Source organism: Mobula birostris, chromosome 16 (assembly GCF_030028105.1).
Source record: "Mobula birostris isolate sMobBir1 chromosome 16, sMobBir1.hap1, whole genome shotgun sequence".
Taxonomy (NCBI): Eukaryota; Metazoa; Chordata; class Chondrichthyes; order Myliobatiformes; family Myliobatidae; genus Mobula; species Mobula birostris.
Window position 1 is genome coordinate 17502897 of NC_092385.1, and position 17206 is coordinate 17520102.

Below are 17206 nucleotides of genomic sequence, written 5' to 3' on the forward strand. Positions count from 1 at the left end.
CGTGACCGTCCCGTCATGTAAAATCATGCCGGACACAGCTAAGGTGAATAATCGGTCATTTTTTCCAGGGTAATTGGGGGGTGGGGGGTCTCGATTTAAGCTGATAAGTGAAAAGTCTAAAAGGGATCTGAGGCGCATGTTGCTCACATATAAATTAATGGGTGTATAGAACGAGTTGCCAGAGGAAGCCGCATTAGCAGTTACAATTAAAATGTTTAAAAGACATTTGGACAGGTACACGGAGAGAAAAAGATTTAGTGCCCAGGAAATGGACAGTAAACAGGCAAATAGAAGAGACGTCTCGATAGGCACGGGCGAGTTCGAACAGACAGCTTGTTTTTGCGATGTCTGACTATTAAAAGGTTAAATAAGTATTAGAAATAAAAGAGAAAAATAACAGGAAAAGAGAGAAAAATAACTCGTAATTAGGCAGAGAAGGAGTGGGTTAACCCCTCAGTCCCTGCCAGCTGTTCGCTACAGCAGTAAGTACGCCAGGACGGCCAGCGAAGGGTTTGGGGGCTTGTTCTGCCCTGTCGAGGTTGCTTGGCTGGAACTGCCCAGCAACTTCGTCGTCCAGTTGATTAGTGAAATGTTACAATTTCCAATCCTGCGGAGGGATACGTGGAGCAGCTTCCGACGGCGCGGGGCGGCCGGTTGCTGCGCAACGGGAAGAGTTGTGTCTGTTGCCGAGCAACCAAAAGTTGGAATCAAACTTGCGGTGGGAGCACCTGAGCCCGGGAGAGGGCGAACAATGGAGTTGCGGAACTGGTGGTCCGCATCGCCACTGGTCCCTGTGTTCGACGCATGGGTTTTAGTTTTTACAGACTTTATTTATTTGCTTCCCCGTTTGAAGTGCATTCAAACTTTTTAGAAGCAATTGTAGCTTATTCCACCCCCAAAAATGGATAGTCAGCTTCTGGCTGAGAAATACACTGTAAGCAGCAAAGAATCCGATTTGAATGTATAGCGAGACATTTTTTCCTTTGATAATAGCAATATTATCGTTCTAATTGTTATTTCACAGGATGATTCGGAAGAATTACATTTCCCTGACTCGATTTCCACCGAACTAGCCCCCTCCCTATTAAGTAGCGGAACACCTATGAATGGAGAAAGAGATGCATCAGCTTCTGGCGATGACACAGCAGGAGGGACTTCAGACTACCAGCAAACCCTCGCTACCCCGGCGCCAGCTACTGAGCCCAGTAACGCAGAGCAGAGTTCCGGCGTGTCCGAGGTCCCGGGTGATTTCCAAGCCGAGGATACCGCCGAACCCGTTCCTCACCTTGTCACATTCACAGTGACTGTAACCCTGGCAGTACCGACCGGTATGTAACACTAATCCAAACAAAACATTCCCAACCTGTAATAAAGTGGGAAGGTCAGTCCCAGTTTTATTAAATTACTCACAGATACAGCCTTTTTTGCACATCGTTAACGGCCAAGAAACGCGGATTAAAAATGTTAAATGCTCGTTAGTCAATTTTCGGTTACTTTTTGAAAAAAATTGCTAATTGTACAATTAATAATACCTGACTGATTGCGGTTTATTGCTTTTCAGTTGCTGCATTTTGTACTTTGTTTTGAAGCTATTTTTGCTGTGACTTTAAGGCACATAATAACAAATTGTATAAAAATCAAACACAACGTCTCCGTCCTGTTATGTTAACGTAGGGCTTCTTTCTGCAAATGCTGCCTGACTACAATGTTTCCATTTATTAAGTAAGTAATGAAATCGTCATTTCATGGTTCAAGTGTTTTATAGTGATTTGTAGCCTGGGCAAACATCTTCCAAAAATGCCAGTACCCATTCTCCACTTAAATGTTTCTGTTTAAAGTTTTCAAAGTTTGTGAACAATAAAAACTAGAAATGTATCTGTTGTTGATAATAATAACGGATAATCCTTTTTCGTAACTCATGCTGATTTGAGTGTACTCTATATTACATTGACTGTCCTATTTACTATAAGTTACTATGATTGCACATATAGATGGAATGTAATGTAAAGATTTTTACTCATGTATGTGAAGGATGTAAGAAATAAGGTCAATTCAATTCAGATTAATCCCAAACACTTCAATATCTCCCTGTGAAGGTATAGAGGAGTGTAGTAGAACATAGAACATTACAGCATTGTACAACCCTTTGGCCCATGAGATGTTATGCTGACCTTTTAACCTTCCCTCCCACATAGCCTTCTATTTTTCTATCATTCATGTGCCAATCAAAGAGTTTCTTAAATGTCCCAAATCTACCTACGTCTACAACCACTCCTGGCATTGCATTTTACACACCACCACTCTTTTTTTTTAAATCTTACCTTCAGCATCCCCCTATACTTTCCTCCAATCACCTTAAAAATTATGCCACCTCATATTAGCCAGTTAGGTAGTACAGAAAGTAACTGAAAGACTGGAAAAAATAGACATGCGCCCTGCTCTAGCATTCAAGAAACAAGTGTTCTTTTGTAAGGCCAAGACTTAGAAAAACAGAATTGCCCCAGTCCAGAGAGAGAATTTTGGCTATTAAACTAATGGTTTATATTTTGATTGTGTAGAACTGGGGAAGAGAATAGCATTCCTGAATTGGGGACTATTCTTGTGCATCCTTCAGTTGCATTACGAATGATTTTTAAATTATATATTCTGTTCCGGGTCCATTCATAGTGCTTCATAAATATTCTTACAGTACTGAACATATCATAATTAATTTGCCCTGCATTCATCACTAGTCCATTTTGAATGTTATTGACTGTCCACTATAAATACCACTGCTAGTAAAAAAAACATAGAGTTCGTGTGCCAACTGCTAAGAAGTGTAGGTCAATTCATTTTAGGTAGTTGGCACATGGTATAGATTTGCTTTCAGTAGATTGAATGTTTTTTTAAATTAATTATGAAATATGTATTTCTCAGTGAAAGAGAGTAACAAAATGAAAAATCAGAAGTCTAAGGCACTGAAGATGTTGGAAGCATTAAAAGCTATCAGCTACTTCCACATGGAAGCATCTCTTCTTCCAAATGCTGAACCAATAAAATTTGATCTGGTGACCTTTGAAAAAGCTGCTAAGCTCTACATGGCAACTGATTCCCAGGTAGGTGATTTTGTACAGGTTTATCGATTCTGTTAAGAGTTTACGCTGGATTGGCGTCTGTGGGCAGAGGACTGAGATGCCCATGATATGGAATATGCAGATGGCGAATGTGGATTCAGATGTGATTTTGAAAGGGAAATTGGATAGATCTTGATTGGGAGGGATTAATGCATGGCTGCTGCTGCAAAAAAATAGAGTGTGAAAGAGTGAACCTGGTTTTTGGACTTGTGTAATGATTCTATTATATAGTTGTAGTCATTGGGTAAAGTTTCCTGCTTAATGCAAATTAGATGTTTTCCCATGACACCATGAACTCCATTGAGAAGCACTACTACAGGGCGTGGATTGACACCAAGCATTTCACTGAGATTTCAACAGGTTCATTACTATTGTTATAACTCCCAGTCTGTAAATGAATGTGGTACAGAGAGACACTAACTTAATTCCTCATTTTTATTGAACTTTTGTTAGGTTGGCAATGGAAGCTTGGAATTGTATCTCAATATTATCCTTTGATAATAGCATGAATTTAAATTTGAACCAGCTTTTTCAAAGATCGTGAGTGGCAGTTTTTCATTATGCTAGTAGTTACCATGCTTCAAGGAATAAATTATGAATCCTTAAAAATACAGCTCTTTTAAAAATAACCTTTGAAACGTGCGTTTCCATGGCTTCACCTCTCATTATTTCTGTAACCTCCTCCAGACTTGGAACCTTATGTAAATTCTGCATTCCTCCAATTCTAGTCACTGGGAGCTCATCAGTTTTAATTGTGCTACCTTTGGTAGCCATACATTCACCTGTCCAATCCCTATATGCAGGAATTGCTTCATCAGTCCACTCTATCTCTGGCTGCTTTTAAAAAATTACATTGATTTTGTGCTGATTTTTATTTGTCAGTGCTTGGAATATTTTATATGTTAGTTTATAAGATTACAGATTGCTGCTGTTATATTTATCTTAACATTTTTTGTCTATTTTATTTAATTAATAAACTTTAAAGATCTTCACCTTGAATTAACTGTTTATATATTTACTACGAGGAAGTTTCCAATTAGTAACATATCACATATTTTGTACTGTCACGGAGAACAATTATTTTTGCCTACTGAAACATTGTTGACAGAGGTGAAAATAAATTTGATTGTCATCTAGTCTCTTACTATTCAAAAGGCAATAGAAATCTTTTGCAATGTTTCATTTTTAATGTGGGAGAGTTGGGACAAAATGGGAGCTGACTTACGCCAACTGGAACAGGAATGTATCCTTTATTCTCCTGAAATATATTCTGTGACTAAGAGTTCTTAGTATCCAGAGATGCTCCTTCAATCCCAAATCCTCCAATTAAAACCAAGTGGGTAGTGAAAACGCTTGAAGATTAGAATAAAAATATATGGTCCAATTTATTGAGAAGTTGTGGACCTAACGAGGGATTTGCCAAGCTGTCAAAATTTAATTCATTTCTGCTTTGCTACGAATAATGATGGGAAATGGGCTGCAATAATACAGGGAAAATTTAACAAAATTATGCTGCTTCATTAGTTTTTCTATTCATTGTACAATGAATACTGCCACAAGATGGCGGCATGCATGGTTGCACCAGCCTCTCTGGCTCCAATAAGTGGTGAAATTTCCTCTCTTGTGCATCTTTTCTATGATTGAAAAACACTGCTGGTCATAAAGGATAGTAGAATTTGCAAACATACCTCGCCAGTGACCGGAATAATGAAGGTGCTGCATAGTTATGGCCCCTGCTCTGCACTGCGGCCTACTACGGCTACTTGGGGAGTGGACGTCAAAAGCGGTGCATGAGCACACAGAAGTGCGGTATTTGAGGAAAACTTAAAGTGGATCCCTCCAGGCTCGTGCTCCCAATGATTCTACTCACTAGTGTCGATCGCTAGAAAATAAATTGGATTACCTGCACTGGTCTCAACCAGTTGGAAATGAGCGACTTCTGCACACTCGTCCTGACGAGTGTCCATGGAGGTCTGTGTGGCCTCTGTGTCTATGTCATTAAGAACTGGTATGTGAGTGCCTTGGTAGTAACGGCCCACTGCTCACTGCAGATAGAGTTTTTAATGGTGAACTGCAGCCCCTTCTATATATCAACGGAGTTCACTGTCATTGTGAATATTGCTCTTTACTGACCACCTCCCCCCCCCCCCCAACCTGGTCTGGGGAAGCACTGCAGGGGCCCTGTGGCACCATCTGCAATCTCAAAGCCTCTCATCCAGATAGTTTCTTCATTGTTGCTGGAGGTGTCAATCACGCCAACTTAAGTACAGTCCTGTCAGAGTTCCACCAGCATGTCAACTTCGCAACCAGAGGAGAGAAGATATTGGACCTGGTCTCTGCCAACGTTTGTGCAGCCTGCAATGCTGCCCGCACCCCCCCCCACCCTCACCTCAGACACTCGGACCATATCCCTGCATACAGACCACTGGTTAAGCAAGCCAAGCCAGTTTACAGGGAGATCAGGACCAGGTCAGAAGGTGCCACTCCGGGCTTGTGGGACTGTTTCAAAAGCACAGACTGGAGCATATTCAGGGAGTCGAGTACCTCGGATCATCATGTCAATATTGATGAGTCTGCAGGACAGGTGACTGGCTACGCAGGAAAATGCGTTGAGGACGTTACTGTGATTTAACGCTACACTGCCAGGGCAAAGCAAAATCCATGGCTGACTGCAGAGGTTTGTGCACTGCCCTGGGATCAGGGGATAGGACAACTAAGGTCAGCAGTTGCCACACTCTCATATGTCACCAGGAAGGCAAAGCGAGAGTAATCATATAAAACTTCCAGACATCTTTGCAGTGCCTGTGACAAGGTATACAAGCCATAATAGATTACAAGTCCATTCTGTGCCTCAATGTCCCTGATGTCTCCTGTCCTGGAAGGCTGAATGGCTTCTATGGATGACTTGACACAACGAATGATGTGACATCAAGGAAGATCCCTCCTCCCCAGAGGAACAGGTACTCTGTCTGGTCGTGGCCGAGGTAAGGAGGACCCTAGCCAAGGTAACCCCTCACAAAGCTGCAGGGCTGGACAGGTGCTGATGGATTGTGCAGCCCAGCTAACAGAGGTCTTAATGGACACCTTTAATATCTCTTTGAAACAGTCCACTGTCCCTGCAGGCTTCAAGGCAGCCACCATCAGTCCGGTGTCCAAGAGAGCGACGGTAACTAGCCTAGATGATTACTGCCCAGTGGCAATAACCTCAACCATCATGAAGTGCTTTGTGCAGCTGGTACTGGACTGTGTGAAATCCCACCTTCCAGCTATATTGGACCCTTTCCAGTTTGCCTACCACTCAAGCCAATGATGCCGTAGGCTGAGCCCTCCACTCTGTCCTGTCCCTCCTAGAAAATGGTGCCTCTTCTGCTAAGTTGTTGCTTATGACTTCAGCGCAGCGTTTAACACTATCATTCCTCGGAGGCTGGTAGGTAACCTGTTCTCATTGAGGCTCAACATCTCTCTCTCTAACTGGGGCCTGGACTTCCTTGTGGAAAGACCATAGTCAGTCCGAGTTGGCAGCAGCATCTCTAACTCTGTCAGGCTGTGCCCTGGTGCCCCCAGGGTTGTGTACTCAGCCTGCTGCTGACTCACGACTGCACTGCCAGATCCAACTCGAGCTGTGTCATCAAGTTCGCTGCTGATACAACAGTGATTGGCCTCACCAGCACCAGTGATAAGGAGGTAGAGAGGCTTGTCAAATGGTGTGAGAACAACAACCTGAGTCTCACCATGGCAAGACAAAAGAGATGATTGTGGACTTCAGGAGGGTGCAGGTCGGCCATTCTCCATTGCACATCAATAGCTCTGTCATGGAGGGAGTGAAGAGCACAAGGTTCCTCGGTGTGCACATAACCGATGATCTAACCTGTTTCCACACCTCCTCCTCATTGGTCAAGAAGGCACAGCAGCGGTATGCAGGTCTTCCCATCCCCATTCTACCAACTTTCCACAGGAGCACCATGGAGAGTGTCCTGCCTGGCTGGGTCACTGTGTGGTACGGAAGTGGCAGGGCATCGGACTGCAGGACCCTACAGAGGACAGTAAAAACCGCCGAGAGGATCACGGGGGTCTCCCTCCCCCACTATCTGTGACACTTACCAGGAGTGTTGTATATGAAGGGCCCATTGTTGAGGATCCTTACACCCATCCCAAAATTTCTGCGACCCACTACTATCAGGAAGGAGGTACAGGCGCATCAGGCCTAGGACTGCCAGACTGGGTAACAGTTTCTTCCCTGATAATGAGACTAATGAATACTCTGCCGCCACCAAGGTCTTGTCACTAGAACAGTGAGCTGTTTATAGTTTACTGTTAACCTGTGCTGCACACTACGTGTACTTTAAATTATGTATTAGTAATTAATTTGTGGTAATAGTTTGTTTTATATGCTGTGTGTGATATATGTTCTGTGGGTGCACTGTGATCCGGAGGAACATTGTTTCGTTTGGTTGTAAGTATATATTATGTAGTCAGATGGCGATGAACTTGAACTTCACTGTTGTGGCTATTTATAGGGGATCTGTGATGCTAGCAAGTGTTACAGGCATCTGTTAGGACCATTAACCAATCAGATTGAAGATTTCTTACATTCAGCAAAAAATATGGATTATAATTAGTGCCTTAACCATTGTTAGTGAATTAAAAGAGACATGCAAAATGTGTAAGGAAGACACAAAAGTATCAAACAAATTAAAAATAATTTTAAAAACATACATCCTTTTTTTAAAAATGATATTCTGAAGGAATGAGACGCTACACATTGAAAATACTTTTACATTCAGTACTGCGCTGCACAGAGCACCTTGCATATTGTGAGACCTTCCAAGGGTCATTTCCTCTGTTTGAATCCCAGCTTTACAGTTTAAATAGGTTAATTGTGAGCAAGATTAAAAATCTAATAGCTGTGCTCGGTTACCTCATATTTTGCAGCAATCTAAGGTGCCCTCTGATGACAGCCTTGACCTACTAGGTAGAATTATTGCCTGAACAGAAAGTTGAGTCCTACTCCAGATACTTGAGCACAAAGCTTGATTTGAGTCTTCAGTGTGGCTCTGAGGAAACGAACTACAGGGGTGCTCTCTTTAGAATGAAACATTAAACTGAAGCCTGGACTTCCTCCAGTGTTGGTTCCAAAAAAGTCCCGTGTTGTTTTTCCTAAGAATAGTAAGAATGTATTACCCAGTAAACAATGTCAATACTCGCTCCTCAACCAATGTGACCAAGACTCGTTACCTGGGCATTGTAATGTTCTTTGTCAGAGATTGCCATATACAGATTGACTGTTGTCTTTACAGTGCTACAATATGAACATTAGTAAGTACTTCATTGTCCAGAAGGTGATTTGGAATACCTCTGCTCGTGAAGAATGGAAATACAAGTTTTATTTTAACACTTTATAAGTTGTGCTATTTCCTGGTAGCTGACAAGTTTTAGACCAAATATCTTGCAGCGGTTATAACAGTTGTTACTTGAAGAAAGATTTGGCATTAAAACTTGTGTTGTTGCATGTCATTCATATTTGTGAAATAAATGTTTTGTGAATTCAATTTAAAGATGAACTTGTAGATTTAGGTGATCACTGTATTTTTCTTACCCATGGGATTTGTGTTTCAGTATGTAGTGTTGTTATTCGTTAGTGTTGCTGCATTCGTGTAGGGGAGTGAGCTTGCAGAGAGAGCTGACATTGACCAAATAGTTTTGATTTTTGTTGTGAGAAAATAGGAAAGATATGAAATGTAAGATATTTTTTCCTGATCACTTCCCACTGAGTGATTGAAATTACCTATTATGTATACTAATCAAGTTGACTGTATCTGCATATTTCAATGTATAGTAAGTTTTCCTTTAATGTTATAACTTTGGAAAATGGGTTCTTAGTAAAAATTCACAGGAACAGATATGTTAATGATATGTTTTCACCAGCTTTGAGATACAAATAAAATAAAACCTAGTACTCAGTACTGGAGACTATAAGAAGATGTTTGAGCAAATTTAAAAAAATTTCAACAAGAAATAATGTTTTGGAAAAAAAGTAGAACTTTGAATAAGTTATTGACTCTATGATTTCTAGAAGTCATCAGAAGTTCAGATTTTATATTTATTCTTAAATACTCATTATGTATTAACTGGGGCAGAACCTGCTCAATAAAAGTGAAGGATAAACTGGGTAATTATAGATAAATTAGACTAATGCCAGAATTATAAATTCTTTAGAACCATAATGAAAATTAAAATGTACAAGCAGCTCGAAAAGCAATGTATGTTTGAGAGATACACTTTCTTTGAAGATATGATCATTGATTAGAGGAGGAAAATATTTAAGAAATGGACAGTATAAATTTTCTTAAGGTGAATCACAGGTAGGTTCTTAGACAATTTAAGTTAAAGCTATAACAGGAAAATATAAACCCTATTGAGAAAACTGGCAAGCAGAAATGAAACCAATACGTTAGGATAAGTGACTTGATTTGATGAGAGAAGGTTAGACCATGATGAGAGAAGGTTAGAACATTGGGTTCAGTCTGGTTCTCTTTTCTCTAAGATGAATTTACATGTTAGGAACTTAGTTTCAAAATTTGATTATATTAGTGAGAGCCTGATGGACGCAAATGAGGACTTTAATGACGTCAGGAAAACATAAACTAGATAACACAATGAGCAGATGGACGGTGGGTCAATTTAACAGGTAGATATGATTTAATATAGTGTGGGAGGGCAGACAATAAAAGGAACCTTACCTTGAATGGTACGTATTATGTTTAATGGATGGCTCTAATATAGAGCACTGGTATGCCATTACAACATTAGTAATGTAATAGAGTTTTGTTATTTGAAGGGGGATGAGGATAACAGAATTCATCTAAAGTGCAACTGAATGAAACACTGTTCATTTTTATGCATTTAATTTCAGATTTGTTAAAGAGGCAATGCAGTATAATAGCAACGATTATTAATTTATATCAAATTGTAAGTAAGGCACAGTTTTTGACACTGTCTTTTAGGAAGTACAGTATAATAAAGCCAGATGCTGGCTGGTGGTGTAGTGCCATCAGCGCCAGACTTCGGGGCGAGGGGTCCCGAGTTCGAATCCGGCCGGCTCCCTTGCACGCTCTCCACCCCTGCTGGGTTAAGAGCAGGTGATCTCTTTTTTTTTTAAAAAAAAAATTCACCGGCAGGAGGCAAAGGCAATGGCAAACCACTGCCATGTGACTTCCCAATACATCAGAGCGGCGTGGAAGGAAATCGTCTGCCAGCTGGAAATTCCAGATGCGACATACTGACGATGAGGAATAAAGCCAGATTTGCTTTTTGTAAGCTTAGTTTGGATGTTAGAATTTTCTGTTAGCGAGAATAAAACAGTTGACATTTTTTATTGAGAATGCATCTTGATTCATTTAGTTAAGTAGATGATGTTGATATAAGTTAATAGCAATGTTGATACTAGAATTTACAGTAGAGTAAACAGACACAAAAATGTTACTTCAGAAAGGAAATTTTGTCCACAGAAAATGTGTGCAAATCTATGGACAAATTAGAAATTACTTAAAGACTAATTTTGTTTTACTCCTGGGACAGTTGATTGGTTTGCTAATGAATTTTGTGGATGGCGTGGTGCAAATACATCTACCAAAGAAGGTGTGAGGTGCTCTTTCCCTCCACTAGCCTACAGGTCACCCTAGGGCAAGGCGTAGCACCTGCTTAGCCCCCCTGATCAGGGTCACATGAAACCATGCGAGCAGGTGGTAGATGGTCGTATGAGCAGCTGGTGCATATCACAAGTCTGGGTTATGTGACCCCTCATGCCAGGCAGACAACCTCTGAAGAGTATTGATAATGGCTGGGGTCACCTGTCTTGTAAAGACACTGCCCAGAATAATGCAATGGCAAACCACTTCTGTAGAAAAATTTGCCAAGAATGATCATGATCATAGACCATGATGACCCATGTCTTACGACATGGCACATAATGAACAAATGAATGAATTTTAACTCCATGTGAAGTCCATATGATGTTGCAGCAGAAATGAAGTAGAGGGTGGCGACCCGCCTGGAGGATATGCAGCATGTAAGCATATTCAAGCTTTACTCATGATGGCATCTAAACCAATCACTGTTGAGATTACCTTCAGACATTATTCAGATGATACTCTTGATTTTCGGTATAACAAAATTAAACTTTGCATTCAACACACACAAGTTGCTGGAGGAACTCAGCAGGTCAGGCAGCATCCACAGGAAAGAGTAAACAGTGTATGTTTCAGACTGAGGCCCTTCATCCAGACTGGGAAAAAGGATGAGAAGTTTGAGCAAGAAGGTGGGGGGAGGGGAGGAAGGTGGTAGGTGATAGGTGAAACTGGGAGGGGGGATGGGTGAAGTAAAGAGCTGGGAAGTCGAGTGGTGAAAGAGATAAAGGGCCGGAGAAGGGGGAACCTGATTGGTGAAAGAGATAAAGGGCTGGAGGAGAGGGCAGAAGATCTTGGAAGAAAGGGAAGCGGGGAGAGAACCAGAGGGAGGTGATGGACAGGTAAGGGGATGAGGTGAGAGATGGAAATGGGGAATTGTGAAGGGGTGGGCAATTACTGGGAGTTTGAGATATCGACGTTCATGCCACCAGGTTGGACATTACCATAACGGAATGTAAGGTGTTGCTCCTCCAACCTGAGTGTGGCCTTATCGTGACGGTAGAAGAGGCCACGGGCTGGCATGTCAGAATGGGAAGTAGAATTAAAATGTGTGGCCACCGGGAGATACTGCTTTTTCTGGTGGGCAGAGCGTAGGTACTCAGCAAAGTGGTCTCCCAATCTATGTCGGGTCTCACCGATATAGAAGAAGGCACATCAGGAGTACTGGATATAGTAGATCACCCCAACAGACTCACAGATGAAGTGTTGCCTCACCTGGAAGGACTATTTGGGGCCCTGAGTGATAGTGAGAGAGGAGATGTAGGTGCAGTTGTGGCACTTGTTCCACTAGCAGGGATAAGTACCAGGAGAGAGATCAATGGGGAGAGATGAGTGGACAAGGGAGTTGTGTAGGAAGCGTTCCCTGCAGAAAGTGGAGGAGGGGGTGGGGGGGGGGAGAGGAAAGATGTACTAGATGGTGGGATCCTGTTGGAGATGGCAGAAGTGACGGAGAATTATGTGCTGGACGCGAGCTAGTGGGGTGGTAGGTGAGGACGAGGAACCGTATCCTTGAGAAAATGGGGTGAGGGCGGATGTGCACGAAACGGAAGAAGTACAGGTGAAGGCAGTGTTGATGGTGGACAAAGGACACCCCTTTCTTTGAAGAACGAGGACATCTCATTAGTTCTGGAATGAAAAGCCTCCTCCTGAGAGCAGATATGTCAGAGATGGAGGAACTAGGAGAAGGGGTTACCATTTTTACAAGTGACAGGGTGGGAGGAGGTATAGTCCAGTAGATCTGCGAATTTGCATCGCTTGCTTTTGAAATATATTTAAACCATGTTTAAGCTTGTGACCTCTTTGGTAATGAATTGCAGGTTCTAAAGCCATGGAATGAAGATGAACGGAGGTGGTTGATCTTCTGCCATAACGTGAAGCTGCCTGTTACTAAGGAATTAATATTAACACTTGTCCCTCATAGAATGACACTTGGGATATGGGAAGGTAAAGACAAAGTGAGCCCAAAGGCCAAGTTTGATCACCCCAAGAACTTGCATCATCTGTTGGACAAGGAAGAAGCAAGTGTCGGTGAGTCAAAAGAGGTGGATTTCTCTGCTGTCTTAATAATAAATGTAAATGATGAAATAATTTAAAAGACAAAAAGACAATTTTAAAATCCAAAACTGTTTACTCTGTTATAACTAACATAATTATATTTGAATAATGAAAACTACATTTAAAACTTGAACGCCATTAGAAGTGATACTGATCAATAGTTTAGGATAAAAAAGACAATGTTAAAATTTTCAATGGTAAAATAGTTTGCCTTGTATTCTTCTATCATTATTAGTAAACTGCATGATAATTGGCAGCATGCTGGGATTGTAGGTTGTCCCAATGTTTGTCCCAACGTGAAGTTTGTTACATTAAAGGAGAAACAATGAGGGCAGGAGTTCCCAACCTTTTTTATTCATGGACCAATGCCATTAAGCAAGGGGTCCATGGACCCCAGGTTAGGAACCCCTGAAGCAGAGTGTAGAAATACAGCTAGAAAACATTTTGTTTGGTTTGTTTACTTATTTCTTTCCTGTCACACCAAAAGCATCTGTGATATCAGTAGTACCTTTATAGTATCATATAGTATCTTCACAGTTGTAGAGAAGTACAGCTCAGAAACAGGCCCTTTGGCCCATGTAATCCATGCTGAAACTATTTAAACTGCCTATGCCCACTGACATGCAGCTGGACCATAGACCTCCATACATCAATGACCCTATCCAAACTTCTCTTAAATGTTGAAATCAAGCTCGCATGCACCACTTGTATTAACAGCTCATTCCACACTCTCATGACCCTTTCAGTGAAGACTTTCCCCTTATGTTCCCCTTAAACTTCTCACCTTTCACCCTTAACCCATGACCTCTGGTAGTGTTCCCACCCAATTTCAGTGGAAAAAGCCTGCTTGCTTGCAATTACCCTCTCTATACCCCTCATAATTTTGTATACTTCTATCAAATCTCCTCTCAATAGTCTATGTTCTAAAGAATACAGTCCTAACCTATTCAATCTTTCCTTATAGGTCAGTCCTCCAGACCCAGCAACACCCTTGTAAATTTTCTCTGTACTCTTTCAATCTTTCCTGTAGGTCAGTGACCAAAACTGTACACAATAATCCAAATTAGATCTCAGCAACATCTTATACAAATTCAACATAACATCCCATCTCCTGTACGTAATACATTGATTCATGAAGGCCGATGTGCCAGAAGCTTTCTTTCGGACCCTGTCTGCATGTAATGCCACATTCAACAAATTATGGACCTGTGTTTCCAGATCTTTGTTCTACCACACTCCTCAGTGCTCTACTGTTCACAGTGTAAGATCTACCATTGTTGGTCTTACTGAAGTGCAAAACCTCGCTATTGCCTGCATTAAGCTCCATCTGCCATTTTTTAGCTGATTTTTCCAGCTGATGCAGATCCCTCTGCAAGCCATGATAGCCTTCCTTACTGCCCATTACCATATATATAATAGTATCATATTATAAAATGGATGGCCTAAATTAATGTTGCTGGAAAAAGTGCATATTCTTTCTGACTATCTGATTTCATTGGCAGGTAGTATAAAATATTCGGTTAAGGATCAATTAGAATTGTTGGAAAGCAGCCCCCTCTTGACAACCTATAAAGCAACAGACGATTTGCCACCAGAAACCATGAACATTCCTGCACAAGGTAAAAGAGCACCCTGCAGCAAACCAGCATCATGTGCACTTCCACTTTTCTTTAATTGCACGCCTACTGAGCAGTTTTCTGAAAACATCTAAAAACCCATCATGTAGGGTGACATTTGTTTATTCCATGCCGATCGTGGGACCTTTTGTTTAAGTGTGTTTGTAGGGCATGATTCAAGCAGTGGAATATCAGTCAAGGCAAAACTTCATGGAATGATTAGAATCGGTTCATATGCATTTTATAACATCTATAACCACATAACTGTTTTCTTTCTTTTAATATTTGTAGCATCCTAAATGTTTTGAGTAAGGATCACTACTGACAGTGGCCACTAAGATTTCTAGGTAGATAGTTCCCTCATAATAATCATAGAATTGATGCCAATAGAAAGAATGAAATGAAGTGAACACACAATGGTTGTGTTGTCATGAGCCGAAGAACTATTGATGCCTACCACAATTATTGAAGCTATCCTGTGCTGTTATCAATATTGTGAAACAACTAAATCAACCACCACAAATCAGTTTACTGGAAAATGTCATGAATAGAAATGCAAGAAATTCTGCTGATGCTGAAAATCCAAAAGCAACACAGCACCAGAATGTTGGAGGAATTCAGCAGGTCAGGCAGCAAAAAATGGAAATAAACAGTCAATGTTTCGGGCCAAGACCCTTCTGCAGGACTGGAAGGGAAGGGGGAAGACACTAGAATTTTAAAAAAAAGTTGGGGTGAGGGGAAGATGGATAGCTAGAAGGTGATAGGTGAAGCCAGGTGAGTGGGAAAGACCCAGGTAAGTGTGAAGTGGTTCATTCAACCCAGATAAGTGTGAAGTATAAAGTGATTCATTTTGATAGGTCAAATATGATGGCAGAATATAGTATTAATGGTAAGACTCTTGACAGTGTGGAGGATCAGAGGAACCTTGGGGTCCAAGTCCATAGGACACTCAAAGCAGCTGCGCAGGTTGACGCTGTGGTTAAGAAGGCATACGGTGTAATGGCGTTCATCAATCGTGGGATTGAATTTAGGAGCCGAGAGGTAATGTTGCAGCTATATAGGACCCTGGTCAGACCCCACTTGGAGTACTGTGCTCAGTTCTGGTCGCCTCACTACAGGAAGGATGTGGAAGCCATAGAAAGGGTGTAGAGGAGATTTACAAGGATGTTGTCTGGATTGGGGAGCATGCCTTATGAAAACTGGTTGAGTGAACTGGGCCTTTTCTCCTTGGAGCGACGGAGGATGAGAGGTGACCTGATAGAAGTGTATAAGATGATGAGAGGCATTGATCGTGTGGATAGTCAGAGGCTTCTTCCCCAGGGCTGAAATGGTTGCCATAAGAGGACACAGATTTAAGGTGCTGGGAAGCAGGTACAGAGGAGATGTCAGGGGTAAGATTTTTACTTAGAGAGTGGTGAGTGTGTGGAATGGGCTGCTGGCAACGGTGGTGGAGGCATATACGATAGGGTCTTTTAAGAGACTTTTAGATAGGTACATGGAGCTGAGAAAAATAGAGGGCAATGGGGAAGTCTAGTAATTTCTAAGGTAGGGACATGTTCGGCACAACTTTGTGGGCCGAAGGGCCTGTATTGTGCTGTAGGTTTTCTATGTTCTATAAGATAGAATATAGGATTAGAAGTAGGCCATTCAGCCCATCGAGCCTGCTCTGCCATTCAGTCATGGGCTGATCCAATTCTTCCAGTCATCCCAGCTCTCCTGCCTTCTCCCCATACCCTTTGATGCCCTGGCTAATTGAGAACCTATCTATCTCTGCCTTAAATACACCCAATGACTTGGCCTCCACAGCCGCTCATGGCAACAAATTCCACAGATTTACCACCCTCTGACTAAAGTAATTTCTCCACATCCCTGTCTAAATGGACGTCCTTCAATCCTGAAGTCATGCCCATTTGTCCCAGAATCCTCTAGCATGGGAAGTACCTTTGCCAAATCTAATATGGTCAGGCTTTTTAACATTCGGAATGTTTCTGAGATCTCCCCTCATTCTCCTGAACTCCAGGGAATACAGCCCAAGAGCTGCCAGACGTTCCTCATACAGTAACCCTTTCATTCCTGGAATCATTCTCGTGATTCTCTGAACCCTCTCCAATGTCAGTATATCCTTTCTAAAATAAGGAGCCCAAAACTGCACACGATACTCCAAGTTTAGCCTCACGAGTGCCTTATAGAGTTTCAACATCACATCCCTGCTCTTATATTCTATATCTCTAGAAATTAATGCCAGCATTGCATTCACCTTCTTTATCACCAACTCAGCCTGTAGGTTAACCCCTTTAGTGTATCCCTCACAAGGACTCCCAAGTCCCTTTGCATCTCTGCATTTTGAATTCTCTCTCCATCGAAATAATAGTCTGCCTGTTTATCTCTTCCACCAAGGTGCATGACCATACACTTTCCAACATTTCATTTCATTTGCCACTTTCTTGACCATTCCCCTAAACTATCTAAGTCTCTCTGCAGGCTCTCTTTTCCCTCAACACTACCCCTTTCCTCCACTTATCTTTGTATTATAGGCAAATTTAGTCACAAATCCATTAATCCCATAGTCCAAATCATTGACATGCATCGTAAAAAACAGCGGTCCTAACACTGACCCCTGTGGAACTCTACTGGTAACCGGCAGCCAGAATAGGATCCCGTTATTCCCACTCTCTGCCTTCTGCCGATCAATGACTGCTCCACCCATGCTAGTAACTTCAGAAAGTATAAATCTTCA

The 17206-nt window shown here is 41.7% G+C and overlaps 1 protein-coding gene across 6 annotated transcripts in view; it reads left to right on the forward strand.

Annotated features, from left to right (window-relative positions):
- The window catches only part of cfap92 (cilia and flagella associated protein 92 (putative)), a 125399-nt gene continuing 108193 nt past the window's right edge, over positions 1 to 17206 (forward strand). For 4 of the 6 annotated variants that reach the window (XR_011889367.1, XR_011889366.1, XR_011889368.1 and 1 more), the window contains exons 1-5: positions 734 to 934; positions 1025 to 1328; positions 2917 to 3095; positions 12616 to 12826; positions 14356 to 14472. Coding sequence is in view for 3 of the 6 variants with exons in the window: in XM_072280355.1 (XP_072136456.1) it covers positions 902 to 934; positions 1025 to 1328; positions 2917 to 3095; positions 12616 to 12826; positions 14356 to 14472 (844 nt within the window). In the remaining 3 variants the exon portion in view is untranslated. Of the gene's footprint in view, positions 44 to 733; positions 935 to 1024; positions 1329 to 2916; positions 3096 to 12615; positions 12827 to 14355; positions 14473 to 17206 lie in introns of those variants that run through there. The other 2 variants (XM_072280356.1, XM_072280357.1) reach the window with 2 other exon arrangements.